The 26047-nt window shown below is 42.0% G+C and overlaps 1 protein-coding gene across 5 annotated transcripts in view; it reads right to left on the bottom strand.

Moving 5' to 3' along the window:
• The window catches only part of TRIM55 (tripartite motif containing 55), a 39456-nt gene extending 17324 nt beyond the window's left edge, over window positions 1-22132 (bottom strand). For 2 of the 5 annotated variants that reach the window (XM_079984615.1, XM_079984616.1), the window contains exons 1-9: window positions 21812-22131; window positions 21046-21218; window positions 15737-15902; window positions 13697-13792; window positions 5688-5921; window positions 4284-4306; window positions 4043-4167; window positions 2289-2509; window positions 307-594 (exon numbers count right to left, since the gene is read on the bottom strand). In XM_079984615.1, the coding sequence (XP_079840741.1) occupies window positions 307-594; window positions 2289-2509; window positions 4043-4167; window positions 4284-4306; window positions 5688-5921; window positions 13697-13792; window positions 15737-15902; window positions 21046-21218; window positions 21812-21979 (1494 nt within the window). In that variant the 5' untranslated portion in view covers window positions 21980-22131. Of the gene's footprint in view, window positions 1-306; window positions 595-2288; window positions 2510-4042; window positions 4168-4283; window positions 4307-5687; window positions 5922-13696; window positions 13793-15736; window positions 15903-21045; window positions 21219-21811 lie in introns of all 5 variants that reach the window. The other 3 variants (XM_079984618.1, XM_079984617.1, XM_079984619.1) reach the window with 3 other exon arrangements.
• Window positions 22133-26047: the final 3915 nt, after the last annotated feature.

Raw genomic sequence — 26047 nt, 5'->3', positions numbered from 1 at the left:
ATCAGCTCCATCCAGCATTGGGAGTTGTCCAACAATATTGGAAGGACACTGTGTTGGCTACCACTAAACCAGGTCTCAAAGCCAGTACACAGTGCACAAAATAAACATTGTATTCTGTGTCATTTCCGCTCTCCCCCCACCGAATATAGGATGCACTAATTTACAATACTACTTGTGCCTAACTGTGGGTTTCATTTAGCAAAGTGATTTATTGAGAAATCTACTTTCCTACGAATTCCCCCATCTCCTGCATATTATGTTGCATGTAAAATCCTAATGCAACATTTTCTGAGACTATATACTAACCTGTGAAGTATCAGTGGGTGTGTTAGCTTCCTTACTACTTGCAGCAGAACTTCCATTTGCCATAGCTAGTTCTGGAGCTTCTGCCTTCTTCACATTCACCTCTGCGGGAACTGAAGGCCCTGCCTGCCTAATTTCAGTCACTGGGACTGCATTTGAATTGGTTGTTTGCCGTGGCTGAGTTTTATACCAGCTAGGATAAAACAAGGGATCAGTTGGCTCTCCACTTGATTGTGGTTCAGCTTCTATTAGTCCTCCGGACTGTTGGGTAGTTGTCAGCACAACGCCACCCTTAGCAAGGCAGATTCAAAGAAAATAAAGTTAAAATAAAGAACGGAACTTTACATAATCTCTCTTTCACTCACTCACTCACTCACTCACTCACTCACTCAGAAATGGGTGCTGCTTGCCTCATCAAGCTTTCCTCAGAATGGCATTAAAATAAGTCTTTCGATTTGTTGCATTTGTGATTAAATTTTAGGCTTGCCAGTTGCAGTCAAACAACCCTTTCTAATTTCATCCCCATAAAAAGTGGTAACGTGAGCAACAAGTGATGCCATTCCTTTCCATATGAAACTATATTTGAACGTACTTCCGATGACCTGATTAAGTGGTTGCATTCATCCAGTACTTGAGTTGTGGAGGGAAAGCTTGGGGCAGGACTCTTAATGAAACCCACAACCCCCCTCTCCCTGACTTCTCCCAACTATAGTGAAATCATGCCCCCATAGTCTTCTAAATACAGGAGCTGTCAGCAAAGGTAATGGGGCCTAACTCTTTCAGCCCTCTGTAATTTGAGCACTTAGCTAATTGCACCCACATCACACTGTCAGGAGTATGCCAACAATCGTCTTAATTTGTACTGATAGCTTTATAAAACTGAAAACCACAGAACCATATCTGTGCAGAAATAACTATGTGGAATGCCCAGAAGAAGGTGATCGTATAGGTAGTGTACGTGGGATATCTGGAGATGTCTTTCTATGACTTGCAATCTTAAGGTTGCATGGATATACATTAGATTTGTGTTAGGATTGGTCATCCTATATATTCTCATAAGAAGACATTAATGCGTATTGCAAAACATATTCAGATATTCAGATAGGTGCAATTTTCATTCATTTAAATTGCATATTTGCTGCCAATACTAGTTTCAAGAGTTTGTTCTGCTGCACCAGCCTTCTCCAACCTGGTGCCCTTTAAATGTTTTGGACTTCAACTCCCAGCATCCTTGACCATCGGCCATGCAGGCTGGGGCTGATGGAAATTGTAATCCAGAACATCTGGATGAACATCTGGAGGGCACCATGTTGGGGAAGGAAGTGCTACACATATAGTTTAAAGAGCACTAATCTCCATTGCTTCTAAATCTGACTAAATTGCATTTGCTTATTTGTAGGGGCACATGGGGAGGGGGTCAGAACCCTTTTCCACCTGCCACATCCCCGCCCCCAACAGTTCCTCCTAGCTATGCTTGCTTTCAGTATCAGAACTGGCAGGGGGAAAGTGGGCCATATTATTATTATTATTATTATTATTATTATTATTATTGGCTTTACTATTGCTTTTCATTTATTTATGACAATTGACATTTAGTCTGCAACTAAGAAACTACAGGTTGCACTCAATGGCAGCTCTGTGCTAGGAGAAAGCAATTCCGCTTACACAAGGTGAAGCATCCAATCTTTGCTGATTCCCTCCCCACAACCTACTGCACACCTCTATGCCATATCACATTCTGTTCCTGGCGTCCCTCGGGACTCAGGAACAGATTTTCATGGGGCACGGGAGGTTGCAATGAATGGGGCAGATTGGCAAAAACTGAGTGCTAGAGGAAGTTCTTTCTACTAGTGAAAACCACAAAGCCACCATTGGAAACATCCCAACGACTTCTTCACACTTTGATCAGTAGCAGGCTGGGACTAGAATAGGGAGAAAACATCTAACACACAGTAGATAGGACAATAACTCCTCCAAATAGTTACCTGATTAACAGGAGGGGCAGCAGTAACTGATGGTGGAGGTGTTAACGATGGTGCTGCATTAGTCTGAGAGACAGCGAGTGTATCCTTTGGCATCTCAGTGGCCTGCTGAGGTTGCTGAGATATCTGCTCAGATGCTTCTTCTTCACCAGAGGATTCTGTTTGGACTTCATCCAATTCTTCCGCTTCAGCCACATCTTCCTCCTCATTGTCCTCCTCCTCCTCTAATGTAACACAAAGAGGATGTAACAATGGGTGGTAGTCTGGACTTGTTACATGATTTGTTTTCTGTATCATGGCATCAGTGCAAATAGCATAAGGTCTGATATAAAAGATACCCTTCATGAACTATCTGTGACGCTGGTACAACTCCTGTTTGATACGGGACCTGGGAAGAACAGCTAACATCCTAACAGCAGCAGCTCTCAAGCAAACTATGATTATGAAGCCTGGTTGAAAGCTTGATTCCAAATTGTGGTTTGTTTAGAGAAAAACAATCCATGAACAATGGTTTGGCCACTACAGTGAACCAAGGTTCCCAGTCTGTTGGTTGCAGTAGGGGAGGAGTGCAGTCAGAGCAGTGTTGTACTATCACATTGCTCATTCATTGTATATTTTCTGGCTTAACTCGTCATCCAAACACAGATATAGCATTCAACTTCATATTTCTGGTAATCATCCCAGTAAAAGCACAAAAGCTGCTGAATGTTTATTTCAAGATCACAGTTTATAAAGAACTACCTAAGGAAATGTATGATGCTAGAAACATTTCAAGATGAGAACAACGAAGCTATGGATTCCAGGGATGTAAGAAGGCAGTGTTAACCATCTTGGCGTTTTACCATCTTGGTGTTTTAGCATCTTGGCGTTTGTTGCATGCAAGGCTGCTTCCATTCTGCTGCACCAAAAACTACATTATGCATCTCAATGTCCACCTTGGCAAAGTTACATAACATACGCAATATATGTAATTAATAGCATAAATTGCTTCAACGTTCTATTATTCCACCCCATTCATTTTGATGCAAAGGAAACACAATACAAATGGGGAGGGGTACAGGACATAATCAATTATGTATCATTGGCAGACTGAAAGCAACAACAGCAGCAAATATTGATTGAAGTGACAAGAGGTGTATAATAGGATCTTCCAGCCTTCGGTATACAAACGCATACCATAAGTACTGGTATATTTCCTTGGCAACAGTCATGGAAACACACATTAATTTTTCTTGCTTTTACACAATTACCTTGGTGAGTTACTATTACTGGCAGAATAACACTGTGGACAATTAAGTCCTTCTGGCATGTGAACGTACATACCAGTAAGCCCCCATTCTCTTGTCACATTATATGAGCACTGGTATTCAAGGAAATGTTCTCCCGTGCATCACTATTTGGTAAGCTGTGGTTCTGCCTAGTCATATAAACAGGCCAGACAGAGGTTAATAACATTAGTGGCAGAGAGGATGTTTGACTCTAAAAAAAAATAATAATAAAAATAATGGTTATGTACATCACGAAGGACCAAAGCCCCAGATTCTATTAAAGAAAAATTATATTTTCAGTATGCTGTGTTAGTCTCCATGAGAGTTTACTTTCGATTATGAGGCATGGAAAACGGCCTTGTTACATTTGTGAAATGTCAAACAGGCCTCACTGCCATATTCCTGACAGGATGTCCTCACAAAAATTGTGCACCTTCATGGTTAAAAACAAAGCAAATGGGTTCAAAGAAAAGAAAAGAAAGCACATACCTCTGTAAAAGTCAATTTCTCTTATTATCTTTTCTTCTCTGTTGAGATTGACAGTGAATTGGCTCATAATTTCATAGCCATTCTCTATTTTTTCCATCTGAAATGCTCTAGAAGCTTCAGTAATTCTAAAACAGAAATATTGTGTCATTTGCATTAGAGATTGCAAACGAACATTTTTAAAATTGGTGTCTTGTGATATTTGTGAAAAATACACAGATTTGTTCAAAAGGGAAGAACTTACTTTTGTAGCAATGCTTTGGCATTCTGTGAAAAACAAGATAAAACCAATGGAATGAGTTACTTCTTAAATTTTTCTTACTTTAAGATACATTTATTATTATATCTTTATTTATTAATTGCCTTAGGCCAAAACGGCCTCAAGGCGAATATAACAAGGAAAAATAAAGCAATTTGAAATTTCATAGGAAACAAACAATGAGGATCAATAGCTTAAAACTGCCATGCACTAAATTCGCAAAATCTTTTAAAAGCTGCCACTAAACCACCCCCTCCCATCTTCAACATGACCACCAAAGAGCAACAGAGTTGTACCATACACATTACAAGTTCATTTTTATAGGGAGTTCTAGAATGTATGCTTAACAAATGCAGGAGTTGGACTTTTCACCATGATTAGGAATTTCACATGGGCCTTGACAAAAGATGAGTTTCCCACCCCCCATGTTTTGACCCACAAGGTACATCTTTACAACTACTTGCGCACAGGCAGATATCTATGCATGCACTTACACAGGCAGACACATGGAGGCAATGGGCTGCTGTATCTGTCTGCTACATGCCATACTGAACATTTTCCTCAATACAGAAAGCATCGTCATTCTGTTCCTCAGGCTAAGCAGCAGCAGACTACTAATGTTCTCAATTTCCCTGCAGCTGTGAATATTGCCACTGCTTCACTGTCAAGTAATGAGTGAGATAATCATCAGTTATAAGCTGATAAGGGGAATATTATAAAGGAACAGGACAGGTACACTTTTCACACTGGGGAACTCCAAGATAATTATACCACATAAACTGACTCAATTTACCCGGGGCTCTGAGCTTTAAGCGGAACTTAACACAACGGTTAACCCAGCCCTGACTTCATCTATGAGATCTATGAATAGAATAGTGTAGGTGGAAGTTCCCAGCTCAAAACCGCAAACATATGAAACAGTGTACTTGCATCTCTTTGCAGAGCTGTCATCTTCTGAAGTAAGGCAGTCATTATTATCTTCTGATGTAGGAGCCGTGATTTTTCTCTTTAAAAAAAAAGGGGGGGAGTGTCCATTGGACCTCACCCTGTGCTTTAGGCCAGAACTTCCATTAATAATATGTGGGGCTATCAAAATATTTTTAAAGGTGCAAATTACATAGACTCACTGTGATGTCACAGTGCCCAAAACATGTTGCTGCTTTCTGGAGACTTTATCAAGATTATTCCCTATACCCTGCTTTACATTACATTTCATAATAGCTTGTTTTCCTGCATGCATTGTGTGCCAGAGATACTAAAACAACTGTTTCGTGTCAATGGTAAGATGAGGGCCCTATGTGTATGAACAGTCACTAGAATTGCACAAATAACAACACAGGAAAGGTTAGCAAGATCCTACATCCTCCTGGTTTTTTCGAAGCTCCATACCTGTAAGAAAACGGCCATTTCTGGCTCTTCCATAAACTGGATGCCTGATTCCACTAGTTTTGACACTGTCTCCAAATGGTCGGCATACTTTTTTATCAGAGACCGGACATGTTCCAGTTTCTCTTCTTGGCTCCTCGTGATTATTTGTGTCATCTCACTTTTTCTTTCTTCCAGTATTGAGTACAAATAATCAAATTTTTCACATAGTTGCTCCTTCTGCCTTTTGCAGCAATCCTGTGAATAATTGGCTTCACGTTAAAAAGTGTTATGTCACCTGCATTTTATTGCATTACTATTCTGGAAATCGCTTTATCAAATAAATATTTCTGAACAAAGTATTTTTGTGAAAATAAATAATCCTGAACAATGGCTATTAAGGGCCAAGGGGCTTCTCTGATTCTTTGAATGAAATTTGCCTGAACAAAAATGTACCACATTAGACAATTGAAGAGAGAATCTCTAGTTTTTAGTATTCCAAAATAATGAGGGAGGCATGGAATTTCTTCATAATGTGCACTAATCCTAAACGTCTTGAAAAATACATCAAAACTATGCAGATTATGTTGAATATGGCAAATATTTTTAAAAGACAAGACTAGGAAATAAAAAGATTCTATATAATTATGTACCACATTCTAAAAATATGAAACTTATCAGCTTTTAAAGTATTTTCTCCCAGTAGGTAGACTTTTATACACATTATTACTCTCAAACACATCAAAATTATTTAAAATAGTCTGAAACATGTTTTTCCTTAACATAACTTGAATACTCAAAAACTTTGGGCAGATTACAAAAGCTAAATATAGCTCAGCAGGATTTGCCTTTGTATTTGAAACAAAAAGTAAATAATCAGACATTCTATTTTAGAAGCCTAGCCTTATTCAAAGCTTTCAGTGAACTAATTTAAGCAGAGGTCAGAAAAGATTTTATCGTAATAAAGAATCAGGAACCCCATTTCCAGGTTGCTCAAATCATTTGATTCCAGCTGTGCAATGTATTGGAATCCACATTTTAAACCAGAACAGGAAGGTGAGTGTTTGTGTCTCTTAGCTCTAGGCGATTTTCTTAGCTTGACAAATTTCAAGGTCAAACTGATGCCCATCAGAGAGGGAGATGATGTGAAATGAGGAAGAATCATTGGGTTATGGAATCACTCCTCATAGAAAACATCTTAACAGCTTATTTTATTTTTATTTATGGATGCATAGCCTTCATAAACATTATGAAGGTGAAAGGCTGTACGAGTATCGCAATCTCTCCAGTTTGGAAAATAGTTGAAAAAAGAGAGCATTGCATGTGAGTGAGTCATTGCTGGAAAGATACAGCATTGGTCTTGGAGATTGCTTCTGTTTCTTAAATGTATCGTTCTCTATAAACCTTTGAGGTCTTGGTTTTTGTTTAAGTTTGCTAAAACTTCAGTGTTAAGGAGCCTCTGCTTTGGTGTGATTCTAATTTCTACAGTTAACTTACTTGAAAGGCTTGTTTCAGTCTGCAAATCCCTGATAGCAACCAATTTCATCCTTGCAGTGCAAAGCCTTCCTGACAACAAAGTTTTAACTTAACTGCTTATATTTTTCTTTCCTTCCTTCCTTGGCTCGGGGTTTTTAGAGACTTTGAACCACCTTTGGTATATTATTTCTTCTCCTTTGCTTTGGTTACATAAAGAACTACAATGGATTTTCCTGCTAATTAGAGCCACAGTATCTTGAATTTAAACATTATTGCCCTGTGTATTTTTTATTTACAACCTTTCACTTGGTGATGGAGGTTCAATCATTTCGTCTTTTGGTGTATATGCGTGAGAGATTGGGGTTCTTTTGACAAGACATAGTGAGGGCAGAGCTAGATGTGACATGGAAGATAATGTGATCAAAATCTCCTGCATAAAAGAAATAGTAATACAGTGGTACCTCTGGTTATGAACTTAATCTTAACCTGAGGTACCACTTTAGCTAATGGGGCCTCCCGCTGCTGCGGCACCTCCGCAGCATGATTTCCGTTCTCATCCTGAAGCAAAGTTCTTAACCTGAGGTACTACTTCTGGGTTAGCGGAGTCTGTAACCCGAAGTGTTTGTAACCCAAAGTGTTTGTAACCCGAGGTACTACAGAGCATTCTAAAATTGGTTGAGGACCACAGTGCAGGGAGGCTTAACCCTTCCCTTCCTCTGACTTTCCTTTCCTTATTAAAATTCCCCAAAGAAACAGGTGGAAGAAACTTGGGGAGACATCTAGTATTCAGTTTCATATTGTGTTAAGGATGGACAAATCTGTCAGTGTTGGTCATCTCAGTTTCTCATTTTCCATGCTTAAATTCAGTTCTCCACATTTCCGGAGCACTTTGCGAATTTAAATTAAACTAATCCTCATGAAAATTCATGAACATTTCAGTGCGAATTGCTCTGAAGAAACACATTTTTGTATGCCGTTTTGATTAATGGGAAAGGGCGGCTCTACAGCAAATGTCCCAATTCACCCCACCCACTTCCATCTGTCTTTTCCCCAATTACTCCTCCTCTCCAACTTTATTCACCTGTCACCAGAACTCTAAAACTGTTTCACACTCTTACCTATTTCCCTCATTCCTCCACATGCCACCTTAACCCCACCCAAGTCCACCAACCCCTTCTTCAATTCTTTATCCCCACCCCCTCAATCATCAGAGAACTAAAACTGTCGCACAGATAACAACCCTTGTTTTGCCAACCAAGGCCTTCCCTTAAATTCCCCAACCAGCCAACTAATGTATTATCCTTCCTGCCTATCCTCCTCCCCCATTCCTGCCTTTGGAATCTTGGAAATCAGCAAATGATAACACCGCAATGACAGACTGGCGCAAATATAGCAGAGAGAGAGAGAGATCCATTCCTGCAAGCAATTTCCCGTGATATAATGCATTCTCTGTGTTATTTTCAGTAGTGTATGCATTTATGTGCACACTTTCCACTAGTATATACATTAGTGTATACACGACTTGGCTTGATGAGTGCACTGCAAAATTCAGAGAAATGCAAATTTTGAAGGATGGCTGTGTGTGGACTTGCTTCTTGTTTTGGAAAGTACAAAACAGGGAGGTTCACCTTTAAATGTGAACTGAATTGGATTGTTTCTCCACTCCTGTATCATGTGCCTCTGCCTTTCCTGTCCTAGATGGTAGGGACGGTATAGCTTTCAGGCGGAATGCAGAATAAGATGAGTCCTCCTTAACACTACAGTCATACCTCAGATTACAGGCGCTCCAGGTTGCTTTTTCGGGTTACGGACCACCAAAACCCGGAAGTACCGGAACGAGTTACTTCCGGGTTTCAGCGGTGGCGCATGCGCAGAAGTGCTAAATTGCAACCCGCACGTGCGTAGACGCGCAGCTGTGGGTTGCGAACGTACATCCCGCACAGATCACATTCGCAACCCGAGTGTCCACTGTATATGGAGATCATCAGATTTTCTTTAGTATAATCATACGTTTTCAATTGAGGGACAGATGGCAGCTTTGGGAAGGGAATTTTAAAGGAAAGAGAGTATGGGAGGAAAGGATTTACCTCCTCTCTCAATGCTATGGTCCTGATCCCATTCAGGCCTCATGCGGCCTTCATTTTTTTTAATGAAGCAGATTATGTTCTGAGATGTTCTGCATCACACCTAGTTTGGACCTCAGTCTAAGATGGGTTTCTCTGCAAGCTCCAGTTGCCCATCATGTGTTTTTATTTGTCGGTTTGTTAACATTAATGATGCAAATATTTTGCAAGAACTTCATGAAAGGCGCTTGTGGTTTCAAGACAAATTCACAGCATTATTTGTGGCATAAGTTCTACTACTCCTGTCTAATGCTTCCTGTGGAAAGAGTTGCTGGGCTACAACCCAGAGAACTGTTCTCTATCTTTCACTTCCCTGAGATAGCTGCAGTTTCTCCTGCCCATTTCTCCTGTGGTTTTATTTAATCATATTAGATATACAGAAATACTATGCTCAAAGGAAGAATCTTTCTGAATTTCAGGTGCTGGGTACAACAATACAAGAGGTTGGTTGCCTTCAGTCCCTGTCTGTGCACTTTCCCAGAGGCACATCCAGGAACATTTTTAAAGACATTATATTTATTTATTCATTTGATTTGTTGTGAGCCATTCTGGGCACATAACAAATGGCAGAAAAATAAATGAATGAAAATGATGATGATCTTGTGAGCCTACATGGAGGCAAGCTGAGGGCAGACTGGTGGGGCAGTGCCCCATAGGCCCTAATTAGCCAACCTCCACTGGGGTTGTCCATGAGAAAATGTAATCCTACACACACACACACACACACACACACACACACACACACACACCCTAGTATAGACAATACACAGTCTGTGTGGGACTTAACCCCCCCCCAACTTATATCCAGTCCAGAAGAATGGCTCTTGACTGTCAGCTTCTTCTACTCTAGTTTCACTGTTGTCCTCAGCAGGGAGAAGGATGGGGACAAAATTAGTTGGCTCTACTTGTTATTGGCTTTGGCTCCCTGCCTTCCACCCCACCAGCCCCAATGGGCACCAGCTGATGATGGGGCCAGAGGCAAGACAAATGGGTAATAAGTAACAAGTAACAACTGTGAATCTTAGCTTTCTATAGTAGGCTACATGGAAAAGCGGAGGTTTCTACACACACACACTTCTCTCCCTACAGGCAAGCAACAGGCATTATGACAATTCAAAAACACATTCCAGTCAGGCAAAGGCACTTGAGGATGGCATGGAGGGGTCTCCAGAGGGGGCATGGCCTGCAGAAGGTCCTGAAGACCAGATAATAGGCCTGGGGGGCACTTTTCACACCTGGGCTACGGTTCCCCATCCCTGGTCTACATGCTTCACACTCTTAACTATCAGTATCCATTCCTTGCATTCCTGCTATCTTTAGCTTTCTATACTTGTCACAAGTCAACTCCTTATAGCTAAAGATAGCAGGACTTGCCAGTCCAGCCTACTTTCAAAGGCAGAAGTATCATGGTCTATAACAGAGCTTTCCAAAATTTTCATGTTGGTGACACAATTTTTAGACATGCATCATTTTTTGACCCAGTAATTCAGTTTTGCTAGCAAACTGGAGCTCAAATAACCCCTTATAAGAGATACAGACACATATTGCACAACACACCTGTACACTGCAGCCGACACACTAACGTGTCACAACACACAGTTTGGAAAGCTCTGGTCTAGAACATGGTCAGCATTGCTTTCTGAGGTTTATATGACACATGATGGACTGATGGGGGCAGGGAAAGGAGCAACTTCAGTCTCCTCCCCAATCTTCTCCCTACAAATTGGTCCCCCAAGTACGGTAACTTTTGGTGCTTTGCTCACATAAGACAATAATCATCTGGAGGATAGCTGATTTAGAGGTGGGATGCCAAAGGAGAAAAAAGAAGTTAAAAAGCACCCTCCCTCTTTCCAATCTCCTGCTGGAGACTGCAGCCTGTACCATTTCTTTATTGGGTGGGGAAGAAAATGGGGAGGGGAGGGCCTACATTTGATCTTAAGATTGTATCTTGAAAGAGAAATGCCTCTTCTTGTGTCTGAAAAATGTCATCAGAGGAGTGGCAGGTTTCAGATGCCCTTTCTGACCTATCTGGAATAAGTATGCAGAGTCAGCGAACCACGTGGTGTTCCAATTATGCACTGACACTCTCTAATTGACCCTCATGGGAGTTAAGGATCCTGAAGTAAAATGGCGGCAAGCGGCAGGTCATTAACCAAGGTCATGTAGGTCTGGCAACAGCAGGAAAGTAACCCTTTGAGAAAGGCTTCATTCTGCAATGGGAAAGTATACACACGTTTTCATTATGTCGTCCAATTTCAAATTGGAAATTGGACTTGAGAATTTGCTTTTGTTTGCCTGTTAGTTTATTTTTAGCAAGCACTCAGCCATCTCTAGTAAACCTCTGCAGCCTTAGCACCCTTGACAAACCCACTAGTGAACTGAGGCCTGTCTGCCCTCAACGACACAGTCTCCTCAGGTGGCAGGCAGGGGACAGATGGGTGGGTGGCAGAACCAGGCCCCCGAGGAGTGTGCCACTCACCTCCTCTTGCACTTCTCACCTGTAGCCACTGCCTGGCCCTGGGAAGAATGGGGCCGCTGCTGCTGCCACTTGCTCCTCTGTCGCCTCCTTTCTTCTCCTCTGTCACCTTCCATGTGCCAGGGCTTCCTTCAGCTGCCTCTGGTCACCTTAGGTGGCGGCAGGGAGCCCCATTTTCTGTTTTGCCTCAAGTGACAAAATGCCTTAGGCTAGCCTTGAATGCATTGATTATTGCTCCTTCAAACCTGGAGTCAGCCCTCACTGGGGCCACCCTTATAATTTCTCACAATGTCCCAGACGGACACTACATTAGCAGCATTGTAGGAAATACAGTTGGTGGCTCCAAACCACCTGGGACTGAGTGCAAGGTTGCTCACCTCATCCACCATAAGGGCTAGGTAGGCCTTTGCGTGAAAACTACTTCCATGTAAATATTGTTACCACATGGGTGAGAATGGTGATGTAAGTCTTTCCTACCCGGTCAACACATTCTCTCCCAGTGGATGTCAACTGTTGACAGGGGGAGCTGACCCTTTAACTTTTTTACTTGTAGAAAGCTATCAGTTACTATGAATTGGCTCTTTACCCTGGCTTTTCACATCTGAAATGTATATTCCTATGACCCACCCTATTTCTGTGGCTGTAATTTGCTTGAAGGGGAGCATGGGGTGTTAGGGAAGGGGTAGTAACTTTGGTGGTGGACACGTCATGTTTATTCTGGGTAGCTTGTCCACCGTTGGTCCCCACCCTGCACTCAGCTCTTACGCGTGGCTCCTAAAAGCTGTCTGCAAGCAACAATGGCTACAGCATGGGAAATGGCCTCAGCTGGCTGGCTAAACCAGATGAGGGTAGCCAGTGGGTCTCAAACCCTTGGTGACTTAGGGACTTCCCCTCCATGTGAGGACAGGCTCCAATGGATTGACTAGACAAGACCCATAGTGGGTCCAACAGTTATGAAGGTGGTTTCTGCACATGCTGTAGAGGGAACTGAGGGGCAGATGGGGCCCATCAACCTGGGAATGCAGCCCATCTAGGAGAAGGAAAACCCTGAACCTAAACCTCCACTGCCTTGCGGGATCTGTTTGGGAAAAGAAAAGAAAAGACCAAGGAGTAAACCCTACACAAATCTGGAATGGAGTCCCTAAGACAGTCTGATGACACCAGCAATTCCTGCAGCCAAGCTTGTGCCAAACATATTGCTCTGCTTTCCTTTGCACCACGTCAACGAAGCTGAGGGAGGTGGGCCTTGTCGTCTGGGCAGCCCAGGACCTCCATACCCACTGCTCAGACTTGCGCCCCAGGCAGGTCTCTTCAGTGCTGCTAACGCAATGGTTTGACTTCATCCCCAGAGGCACATTCCATTGTCTCTTGAGACAGACAGGTGCCAACCATTTGTTTTAAACTTGAATTTTAAATTGTTGCAACCTGCCCTGCAACCTTACTGTGGGCTAGAAATTTAATAAGTGAGTTAGCTGGCGACTGCACTATTCATTCCCTTCACAGTGGGTGTGGCCCAGTGCACTTGCTTGAGTCATCTGGGTTTGTTTACTAAACATATCCATTGCCTACGCTGTAAGGTTGACAGGCTCTTCTGTCATGGGACACCTTTGTTATTCCTGGCTTCTGCTGGTAGCATAATCTGGACGAAGCATTCACCATGTTGGCCCCAAGAGAAGACATGATCCATTTAAAAATGGTTAAGACGGGGCTCTTTAAGGTATAGATTGTGCTAGTGTATAACATACCATGCTTTTGAGCTCTGTGCATCTTGAAAACTGTGTGTGTCTCCAGTCACACCTCTTAGAGTAAATTAGATTAAAAGTCTCAAATGAGACATTTAAAACTGCACCATCATCGAAGTTGTTTGCTCTTACCACAGACTATGTAAGTATGCAATAATTAGAATTCTAAAGCAGAATTTAGTTTGGTAGAATCTACCGGTAAATTGTGTTTCTTACCTCAACTGTCCTGCAGGCTTCTTCCAACTGAGTTACAATTCCTTGCACCCTGTCATTACTTCCCACTAATACAGCAATGCCATCGCTGAGTTCAGACTATAATGTAAAATAAACATAACTTAAGGAGAGCATAAAACTCTGTGGCCTTATTGCTTGCATTTTTGGAATGACATCTGCCCCTCCCTCCCACACAAATATTTTTTTTGGGAAATGTACATACTTTACTATAGGAACATACAATAAATTCTACTTTTGAAAACCCCAAAGACATGAAAATACTCCAAAATATACTTTTGCAGTAGATGAAGCTAATCTGCACCACAACTTATTTCATTAAAGGATCTTGTTCCTATAGGAATAGGATTAAAATTTGATTGGCAGGATTTTATTTTATCCTTCTGAAATTATTTCTAGACTGCTTCTTGAAAGGTTATTCCAGCCTATCTGAATTGCTCGGTTTTGCAGGGATTTTTGCTTTGAATACAGAGTAGTTGAACCAACGCCTAAATTTTGCAATTTGGGAGGAGACGCATATATAGGTTTTACATTATCTCTAGCAGATATATAATCATTGATATGCATATTCATGGATTTCACAGATATCTTTGTTAAACATCATTTCTTTCTAATTATCTCAGAAAGGAGGAAGCCATGGACAGCTTCCAGTGTATTCAACTGGATGTCCCCACCCCCAAATGCATCTACCCAGCCATAGTGTTCACAAATAAATATAATTATGGGTTCCATTCAAAGGCTGTACTTGTAAACTGGCTCTGTCTAGTGGCAGCCACACTAGGACTCTCAAGAAATTGAGCTGCATTTCTCCAGAGGATAGTCCAAATAAACAGCTGTTTAGTGAATGCCTGGTTAAAAATAAAGAGATATTGTACAGATGGCAGCAAAGGATTCTAGGAGCATAGCCCAGCTTTTCTGTTCCATACTCAAGAAATTACTTGCAAAACAAAACATTTCCTTATTAATTGAAAAGTATGCATAAATATACTGATTCATAAAAAGTAGTATGTTCTCTTTCTCGGCTCTAGGATATGTGTCTTTGGTCAAATATTGTGCACATTTGGTCACTATATTTTAAAGAAAATGACAAACTGGTAAGGTTTGAGAGGAGAACAGCAACAATAATAATCATAAAGCTAATAATTGGGGCTGGTGTTAGCACACAACTTCGTCAGGCTGCTGCTAAGGTACTAAGACACCACTTTTTTGTTCCAGGGCATTTAAAATGGTCACTTTCCACAGTGGGAATCTGGAATCGATCAGTTAAATTTCCTCCAATGCACCAGAGCAATGCTACATTCAGGGGCATTGTGGGAAATTAAAATGGCAGTTTCATTGGAACACTGCTATCTGCCATGACCATGAATAAAAGCCTATGTCACCAAGAAAAGGGTGCTCAGAGGTAGAAGGGGGCTTAGAAAAGTACATTTTGCTGGGGAACCCCTAAAGCCTAGAGCTAGGTCTGAAAATAAGGAGTTTTGTTTGGCAGAACAAATGAGAAAAAGAAAGAAGGCATGTTTATTTCATACACTGTGGCAGCTCTGGGGGGAATGCTGATAAATTCTTCCACATAGCCACATGGCCATAGTGTATGAAAGCGGCCCAAGTCACCATTTGGACTGGTCAGCGCCTCACATTCCTAGTTGTGTTATCAATTTGCATTGGTAAGGAAGGTTTCCATGTCACAGGCTAATCAACATGTTGGTTGTAATGCATGTACCAGTATTAACAAAAGGCTGGGTAGATTTAGAAAAGTCAAAAAGACCCTATCAGGGCACAGGACTTCAACAAGATGACCTTGGTAGGGCCCTTCCATTTTGAGTTTCACATCACACATAATCAATAGCATACAGTTCTGACTGGGTTTTTCAACTGGGACAATCGAACTGCAATCCCACAACATTGGTGGAGGACCTCACCAGGGAGAGAATTTTATTATGGTTATTTGTTTTCAAAAACTACTAGAATTCTACTGATGAAAATGCATTAAGAGGAAGCCTTTTTTTAAAAAATAAAATAAATTACCTTCTGTCTTTGGTAAACATTCGTGAGGGGAGCAACCTCACAATCTTTATGAGCACCAAAAACTTTGCACATTGAGCATGTCGGCACTTCACAATTCAGGCAATAAATATTAATTTTCTCATCTTCATGTTCTTCACACATTGGCTGTTCAGTTTTTCTTTCAGGCCTGTGAATGGAATTCACCAAGAAGAATAAGAAAACCAAATCCCAATCTGCATTACTTTTTTAAAAATTAAATGATTAAATAAAATAGGCAAAATGCCACTTCATCTAGCCTGATACTGTCTCCTCTGACTTATGGTAGCTTTCCCTGATACCTGATCCTGGTCATGATGCCAAGTACTGAATCTGGGACTTTCTGTATGCAAGTAATACACTTTACTACAAACTATGGTCTTTCCCCAACAGAAGAATTTGATACAAAAGAGTGACACGGGGAACAGAGAAGGGAAATCTGAAAACATGCTGGGTTCACACTTCCATTTACTGTGCACTTACTGTTTTTCCAGTGCTGGGTTTGTAACCCATGTTTACACAACATTATTCAAAATTCATATCCAAAATTCCTGAACTTTCTTGGAGTTATTCCTAATTCATATCTAGCCAAAGTATGAACATCAGCATAATGCTGCTGGTCAACAAAAGAGGTTTAAAAACTCTCTCAAGGCAAATCTTAAAAAATGTAGTATTAACATTGACAATTGGGAAACACTGGCCTGTGAGCGCTCCAGTTGGAGAACAGCCTTTACCAAAGGTGTCATGGACTTTGAAGACACTGGAACTCAGGACAAAAGGGAGAAACGAGCTAAGAGGAAGGCACATTTGGCAAACCCTAACCACGATCAACTCCTGCCTAGAAACCTATGTCCTCACTGTGGAAGGACATGTGGAGCCAGAACTGGCCTATGGACACACCACTAAGACCATATCCATGGAAGAGGAATACCTTTGCACAGGGCAGAAACATCTCTACCCCGCCAGTGCCCCTTGGTGTTGCACTAATCTCATGCCTGTCAACTGCCCCAAAAAAGTGGCTGCTGGAATCTTGTGTAATCTCGGGCTGTACTTTTTTGGGGCATGCTGCTAAAAAATATGCATTTTGGGGTGCCATGTCCCAAAAAGGCACTTTTGAGAGGCTGCAATCTGTGTCCCAGTTTTGGGCAGCTTCATGTTGGAAGGGATGCAATCTGACATTGGTGAAGCCATACAGATGTGAACAGCTGGGTGGGGGGAAGGAGCTGTGAAATGCGCACACAAAAAACCTTCCTTGCACTCTCAGATGGTAATATAAACACCCCCAAAGAATTCCTGTCTGTTTCCTTGCACAAGTGATGATGAATTTATTATTTCAGTCACAGACCAGTTCCAGCCCACATACAATATCAAGGAAGTCATAAAACACGATAGGGATACATTTGAATTTGCAATTAGGTATAACAGGGACAATACAGATATAGCAACAGTTAAAAAATATATAAATTAAAACTTAGTCCTTGCACAAGTTTACAGAGGCTGTTTTTCAGCGATCCAGTATGTATAATCCTCTCACAATATGCCCATTTTTACTCTATATTGGTCTTCAACCCATGTACACAATAATAGGTTCCCCCTAGACTACACTGATCCTGCACTCAGAGAGAGAAGTTCCCATGTTCTGGTTTCTAGCACTTAAAGGTGAAATGGAACTGAAGGAAATGAATGAGACCTGCACAGTAAGATAGGCTCCATATATGTACTGTAATCAAATTAGGTATGAAAAATTTAAGGGGGCAATTTAAGAGTTCTAAACGTAAACTTGATAATTGCTCTAAATTACCAAGCAAAATAGCAGGGTGTGTTGCAAGGGGGAGGGGGAGATGCGGAGCAGAGAAATGGCAGAGGGAGCCGATAGGTGCTTAACCCTTTCCATGGCTTCTCAGTTCCAAATTGACTTCCAAGCCAAACATCAGTGTTGAAGAGTATTGAATTTATGGACTCTCTTAGATTATAATAGCCCAGCTGCCAAGATGGAGAAGGAACTAGGAAGACCAAACGAAGGGGGGAAAGAAAAAGTTCCCTCCTGCACTTTTAATAGTTGTGTAGAAGACAGAAATTTCCTTTTCTACACAACTGTTAAAGGTTCAAGAAACCTGTTCTCTCTCCATCTCTCTCTCTCTCTCTCTCTCTCTCTCGCTCGCTCTCGCTCTCTTTCTCTCATCTTGCCATCCTAGAAGGAACGGGCTCAATTATATGAAATAACATAGCTCTTCAGTTTCTGGCATACAGCCTTTTCCCAAGGGAAGACTTTTGCACAATAATATCTGGGAACATATTCAGATTTCAATTACAGTGCTACAGAGCCAGAGAAACGTCGCTGAAGAGATGCTCTCTATTCTTCAAAACAGCATCCCTTCTTCTGCAACGCTCCATGAAGAGGCAGCCAGAAAATATCCGCGTCATTAAAGCTACAGTCCTGTGCACAGTTAGCAGGGACTAGCTTACTTCCAAGTAGACACGTATAAAATTGTGCTGCTAGGTTTGGTTTGACATCGTTTTGGTGTTGGCATAATATGCACATAATATGTCAATGAAAGAAATTATGAAAACAGAGAGAGAGAGAGAGAGAGAGAGAGAGAGAGAGAGAGTACAGTAATAGGATTTGGCAAGGCCAGCATCTAGAGCAGGGGTCAGCAAACTTTTTCAGCAGGGGGCCGGTCCACTGTCCCTCAGACTTTGTGGGGGGCCAGACCATATTTTGAAAAAAAGAAGAAGAAGAACGAATTCCTATGCCCCACAAATAACCCAGAGATGCATTTTAAATAAAAGGACACATTCTACTGATTAAAAAACACACTGATTTCCGGACCGTCCATGGGCCGGATTTAGAAGGCAATTGGGCCGGATCTGGCCCCCAGGCCTTAGTTTGCCTACCCATGATCTAGAGCTTAGAGAAAGATGCTGTGGAAGCCGGTGGACAAGTGGTTTAAGTGATTTGAGTGTGTCCTTGCAGTAAATCATCAACAGAAAACTGTTGGTTTCAGTGCATGTATGGGCAGTGATTTGAAGCCAGATTTTGGTCTTTCTGCATATGCTGAAAAAAACTCTCTTCAAACAGGCATTCCCAGGTTAGTGTTAGTATGGCTGTGTGGGAAACAATGAGGTCACATGGATCTTGTTTTATATTGGTTTTGATGATAATGATATTAGGTAAAGGTAAAGGTACCCCTGCCCGTACGGGCCAGTCTTGACAGACTCTGGGGTTGTGCGCCCATCTCACTTAAGAGGCCAGGGGCCAGCGCTGTCCGGAGACACTTCCGGGTCACGTGGCCAGCGTGACATCGCTGCTCTGGCCAGAGCCAGAGCCAGAGCCAGAGCCAGAGCCGCACACGGAAACGCCATCTACCTTCCCGCTGGTAAGCGGTCCCTATTTATCTACTTGCACCCGGAGGTGCTTTCGAACTGCTAGGTTGGCAGGCGCTGGGACTGAGCAGCGGGAGCGCACCCCGCCGCAGGGATTCGAACCGCTGACCTTTCGATCGGCAAGCCCTAGGCGCTGAGGCTTTAACCCACAGCGCCACCTGCGTCCCTGATAATGATATTACATTGCTTTTATATGGTGTGTTTTTCTTTTCTATTTCTTTACTCAGCTTTGCTCTTTTCATGTTGAATGGCCTTTTTTATTTAAAAAAACCTAAATAAATAAACAAACAAACCATTTTCTCTAGCTAATTTCTTCCAGCTATGGGTGCATTTATGCACCCCACTATGATGACTACTTGATTGCCCAAGTCCTTTCAGAGCTCCTGTAGACTGACCCAGAGAGGAGCTGTTAAGCTCTTCTCTCCCCTGCATCTAAGGTGGCCTGGTGAAAAAACAGGGCAGAGCTTCTGCACTTTCAGTGGCTGCATAAGTAGAAGAGCAAAATCAGCAAGTATAGCTTGTCAAGCAAGCGGCACTTGTTCAAATGCCTTCAATGTAAAAGGGCATTTCACCTCTTTTTCACCTGGAGAGGAGAAGCTGCTCTCTGGGCCAGTCTACAGAAGGACTCTGGCAACTAGGTAGTCATGTAGAAAAACACACATAACTGGGGAAAATATTTAAGGATTTTATTCAGCAGTTCATTGCAGTAGATTTTGATGTTTTATTTTTAAAAGTGCTGGAATGTTATAACGTATGGTGGATATATGGAATAAACTGAAATGGACGCAGGAATTTGGTGGGATTTGCAAGGGTGATCCATAGCATGCATCATCGTTTGGTTCTGTGGCTACACACCGACAGACTTTCTTGAGTGTGTACATGAGCAAAGACTGCTGACATGATGAATTATTTGTAGGCTCATTTCTCAGATGCAAGGAGTAAACACCTTTCTACATATTGCTTCATGGCAAGAAATCCCATAAAGCAACAGATTAGAGCTGCTAGCATTATACAATAAGAATAGACACTTGTGTGGCATCCAATACTGTAAAATGAAGCTCCCAGTCAAAGGGTAAAGTGAGCAAACCTTTCTCCTTATACAAAGCAAATCCTAACCAGTATCAGCAGCTGAGCAACCACCAGAGATGTAGGGGCCTCACTACCTTTAGCAGATGCTGATGGTGCTCATTGCCAGTGCTTTTTATTTTTTCTAAACGTGGGTGGTGCTGTGGTCTAAACCACTGAACCTAGGGCTTGCCGATCAGAAGGTTGGTGGTTCAAATCCCCAGACAGGGTGAGCTCCCGTTGATCAGTCCCTGCTCCTGCCAACCTAGCAGTTCAAAAGCACACAGTGCAAGTAGATAAATAGGTACCACTCCAGCAGGAAGGTAAACGGCGTTTCTGTGCACTGCTCTGGTTCGCCAGAAGCAGCTTAGTCATGCTGGCCACATGACCCGGAGGCTGTACGCTGCCTCCATCGGCCAATAAAGCAAGATGAGCACCGCAACCCTAGAGTCGTCCGCGACTGGACCTAACGGTCAGGGATCCCTTTACCTTTTTACCATGAAGTTGTTACAGCAAGTGCCACACTTTTTAATAACAACAACAAAAAAGTGCCTTACTGCATACCTTTGGGTACCCCCTGAAAAAAAGCACTGCTCATTGCTATTGCTTTCTCTTTCTATAGCTATCTGGAGATAAAGGCTCCAGGTTGACTTGAGGAATTAAAATAAGAATGAGGTAGAGGAAAGAAGTTCTAACAGGGAATGGGCAGCAATAGCTCAGTTTTATAACAGAAGTCTCGATTTGGGGTTTGGGGAATCCAATCCATGCATTTCTGTGGCAAACACAACCAAGTCAGGAACCTGCATCCATAGGCAATCCTTCAAGGACAAAAATCGGTCCATTACCTGGTAGATTCCTGCTTGTAAATATCAATTATATTTTCCACCAACAGGTTCCTTTGAAGACCATACACTCCATGCCTGTCCAGAACTACTTCATGTCTACAAGATGGACAGCGGAATCGACCTCCTGATGCCACAGTTGTGCCTCCTCTGGTTGGCAGGTAAGGGTTCGAGGCCTGTTCTTGCCAAACAATAAACAAAGTTGTAAAGCTAAGCATGCAATATTTCACAGTTATTTCTGACAACTGCTCTCACTTCCACATCACAAGGTCCATCTCACACTATCTGCTTAAGATATGATCTAATACCTGGATGCAGTCACTCTGATGACTTCAGGGGACCTGGATCAGGTCACCAAAGCCAAACTACCAGGAAAAATACTGCCCAAAAAGTACACAGAAAGAGAAATAGCTGCAAATATAATGTTGCTCAAGCCTGGAAGCTAATAATATAATGACAACTTATGCTAGAGAGAAATTTGCCATTTTTAGAGGTGTTGTGGAACAACAGGAATGGGTATGTGTGTTAATATCTCTAAATACTTGAAATAACATTTCAGCCTATATAAATAAAAGGGACATTTACAAATGTAACAGATTCAAAATCACACTTAAGATAAATAACAAAGAACCCATGTGCCTAATTAATTCTCTCTCTCTCTTTTTGCTTTTAAAGAGAATCCTGTTTATTAAATGATACCCCTCCCCCCTTTGTAACATGAAAGTATTATAAACATTTATTGGAATTTTAAAAAGTTTAATAGATCTACCTGGAAGATATCGTTGGCACATTTTCTGCAGAGGTTGTGCTGACAGGGGAGGATAACCACTGGCTTAGTAAACATCTCTAAACATATGGGACAAATAAGCTGCTTCTCCAAGTTATCCATAGTTTGCTGCTCTTTGGAAAAAGACTTGTAATTAAGAGAGGTGCTCATCTCCTAGCGATTCCAAGGAGCATAGGCTCAGAGTAGTTAGGGTGCTGCTGAGCGGTTTCCGGGTTAGGTCCCTTAAAAGAATTCCAAAGCTTGTGAGATCAAATGTCCTTTGAGGATCTTTCCCTGGAGGACATTGTTTTAACTGAGTGAAGAGAGCTGGGTCTATTTTAGAAGCAGAACGTCATTGGTTGCCATACTCAGTTTCTCCATATATGCATCTGACACAAGGACAGATTTAGACAGGTGACGGCTCACAGGGGTGAGAGATCAACATTCTTGCGTTTAAGAAGGAAGGGGGAGAAACAGACAGTTGCCACCAACACATGCAGCACTTACCCTTCTGGAAAAAACTAAAATGTTAAGCTGACTGGAGAATGCAGCCTGGTTCTTCAAGGCTTCACTGCAGCAGCGGAAAGCAAGGTGACAGAAGAAAAGAAAGTGATAGGAAACTTTTGGCGTGATAAAAAGAATTGCCACCATCACACTTTTGATGCATAGGATAATATCCTCAAAATCCTCAATCAAGTGGCATTAGCACAATAAATAATATGTGTGTGTATGTTTGTACATATGGAGATGGCCATCTCTACAACAACAGAAATGCGACATCGAAGAAAGAGACCCAGGCAATGGAAGCAACTCATAAACAATGTGCAGTTATTATATAGTGCTGTGAGCACATTTCAAGAGAAAATGAAGGCATAACTAGGATTCCTGGATTTTCAAATAAAAAGGGCTTCAGTGGGTTTCTTGGTTATTCCGTGGGCACACAGCCAATAAAGTCTGTCCCGTCAAGTGAACTAAAAAAAAAGGCAGAGTACTCAGGTAATAAGGCTATACCATCATCATCAGGTCTACATTTGACCCAGATCAACTCCCTCCCACCATTTTGGGCCTACAACAGTATTTAGCTGTCTCGCAGATTGAATTTACCATCACCTTCTTATTCTTTTCTCATTGTTTCTTATAAATTAAGATACCTAACAAAATGATCCATCATTAACAAAAACAAATTCCTATCAAGCCTTACATTTCCACAACTTACATTACGGTATGTGCTCTTTGCCTCCCGAAATCATAGGCCATCTGACACTTCCACCACATGGTTCGTTTCAACACCTCGCTGACAGTTTCATTTGCTTGATATTTTGCACATTATATATGCACATGTCCTTCTAAAGCAACCATGCCCTTACCTGTACGTGTGAGCAGAGGCAGATTTAGGGCAGGGCATCCTGTTCCGCCCCACTGGGTGTTGCCGCAGGGGAATCACAACTTTGATGTAGTGAGCTGAGTAGAACAAAAGGCAAGAGGCAGGCGGCAGGCACAGAATTCGGTCCTCACATGAGGAGCCACTGAAATTTGAAAGACCAAAGTCACCCCTGGTTTGAGACTCTTTCAAGTGGCAGGGAATGGTCGGAACAGGAAGACTGGGAAGTGCGCACTCAGTCTGATCAGATTCCCTCTGAAGAGGAGGAGGAGGGGGAAGCTTCGGGGCGCCCTTGTCTACAGCAGTTTCAGGAGAGAGAGAGAGATGCTATACCATTCGATGAAGAATTGCCTAGTTACAAGATAATGGAGGAGGCAGGGGAGGTGAGGGTGCAGCTGGCAGAGACCCCCCTGGAGAGTACAGGGAATCCTCCATCTCCATGGGCCCATCAGTCCCTCCGCATTCTAGAATAAAAATGGCAGAGGGGTGGGACTCCTGTGACTTCCCGTTGGCACTCAGGATGTTGTTGGGGACAGAAGAGGTGGAGCTCAGAGTAGCCAACGTCTCTCTTTGTGTGGAGACATGGATTCTTGTCTTGCAACCAGATGACTGAATAAAAAGGACTATAAAATACGAACTGCTTGTTATTCTTGCCTTTGAGGCCACTGGAGGGGAAGAAGACTCTTCAGTACTACTGTGCCACCTCACCCATTACTTGGGGTGGGGGTGGGGAGACGTAATCTGTAATATTCTGTGTAGACAAGCTCTGACTGTGGCTATTTTGGAAGAGGTTTTTTTAAAGTACTTAATCTTTTTTTTACAACCTAAACCCATCCCCCTGTTTAAAGTACTCAGGAAAATAGTGAAGGTGCATGCCATTTTTATTGGCTGAGCCGAGGTGATAATTCTTGCTGGGTTCCATGGCCATAGGATAATCCCAATAACTAAGTTCCAGCACTGGGCCATGCTGCATTTCTATCTGTTTATTAGACACATGGATCTCTCAAATCTTGGCACTCGCTCTGAAGTTATTTTTAAAATGACAATTTCCCAGATCACGTCTGGCATGTGGGGCCTAATCTTAGGGCAAAGCCATCTGTGCTGCTATTTGCCAATACTTCATCACACAACTGTACAAGCGGTACGTATCATGTCTACAAGTTTAAGCCAAATATCCATCACACTTACTGTAGCAAACTGTAGTGCCTGCCTTCATCCTGCGCATGCTGCTAGTAGGTTATGTTATTGACAGATAAAATGGAACTAATCAAAACTCTGCAGATAACTCTGCTGGTAAAGTACATTTTGCAAGAATCTCATGTTTATAGTGCTCAGCCTATATAAAGCATGTTGAAAAGGAAATCTCGTTGCAGTACATACAGGTGTCTGTTATTGCTGGCATCCGTCTGCCATTGGGGGACAATGAAAGTGTATGCCTTTGCGGGTGAGGTCAACCTATATGCAGATGTAATCAGTGCTTTTTTTCTGGGGGTACGCATACCCCTAAACATTTTGTGAATCTTTGTACTTTTATCCATTTACTGCATTTATTTTCCCCGATTTGAACTATAAAATGGTGATTTTCTTGAGTCAGAATGAGAGTACCCCTAAACATTTTTTTTAGGAAAAAAAAGCACTGGGTGTAATATATTACTATCTGCATACACAAGAGACAAAGTGGATGTAGACTACAATCCTATATATACTGGGACAAGAACGGAGATTCCGACTCAACATCAGGAAAATCTTTCTGACAGTAAGAGCTTTTTGGCAGTGGAACGGTCTACTTTAGGAGGTTGTGGGCTCTCCTTCCTTGGAGGTTTTTAAGTAGAGGCTGCAAGGCAATCTGTCTTGGATGCTTTAGTTGAGATTTCTGCATTATAAGGGATTGGACTAGATGGCCCTTGGTGTCCCTTCCAACCCTACAGTTCTATGATTCTATGAAAGTCACACTGAACACAGTGGGGCCTTCTCCTGTGTAGATGTGCATAGAAATGTGCTGTTGATGACAAGATACAGTCATACCTCTTCCTGCGAACGCTTCATGTTGTGTTTTTTCGGGTTAAGAACGCGGCAAACCCGGAAGTGTTTACTTCCAGGTTTTGCCACGCGCACACATGTTCTGCACGGTTCACACATGCGCAGAAGCGCTCTAATGCGCTTTGCACATGCGCAGAAGCGCCACTCTGGTTATGGACTTTTTAGGGTGCAAACGGCACCCCGGAACAGATCATGTCCGCAACCAGAGATGCCACTGTACTAGGTTTATTGCATGCCAGTTTGGGAATTCAAAAGTAAATATTTTGGGTGGCTAAATTCTGCAGGGGGTGGAATTTTCCTTTTATCCATCATCCATTAATCATATATTTCTTTCTCACACACCGAGTAGGTCATCCATCTGAGAGAGGAACAGCCAGCGCCAGGCCAACCATTAAGCAAAATAAGCTTAGGGCATCATGGGAAGGAGGGGGCACGACAGAAATTTTCCATTGCCAGATTTTGAACATTAATGGTCACAAATTGCTCAGCTGAGCACTCCTTTTCTCAGATGAAGTATAATAAAAATCCCAACTGAACAACCATGCAACAAAGCAGGCTGGATGCTTTATCTCTACTAGATATAGAAGCAGATGTGTCACCTAAGATTAGTTTTGATGATCTGATCAAAGACTTTGCATTTAGAAAAAGGAGGGATTTTTTTTCCCCAATTAGAAATAAAGTGGAAGTATAGAAAATAAACATTATTTTCTATCTTACTGTAGGTTTTGTTTCATTTCAAAAAATATAAATTTATTTTAAGGTGTATTATTGTTTCTATTTTGAATTAGCTATATTTGGGGTCACCAAAATCTTTTAAG

This window comes from Podarcis cretensis (assembly GCF_951804945.1).
Source record: "Podarcis cretensis genome assembly, chromosome: 7".
In the NCBI taxonomy this organism is placed as follows: domain Eukaryota; kingdom Metazoa; phylum Chordata; class Lepidosauria; order Squamata; family Lacertidae; genus Podarcis; species Podarcis cretensis.
This window is presented reverse-complemented; position numbering and strand designations above follow the sequence as displayed.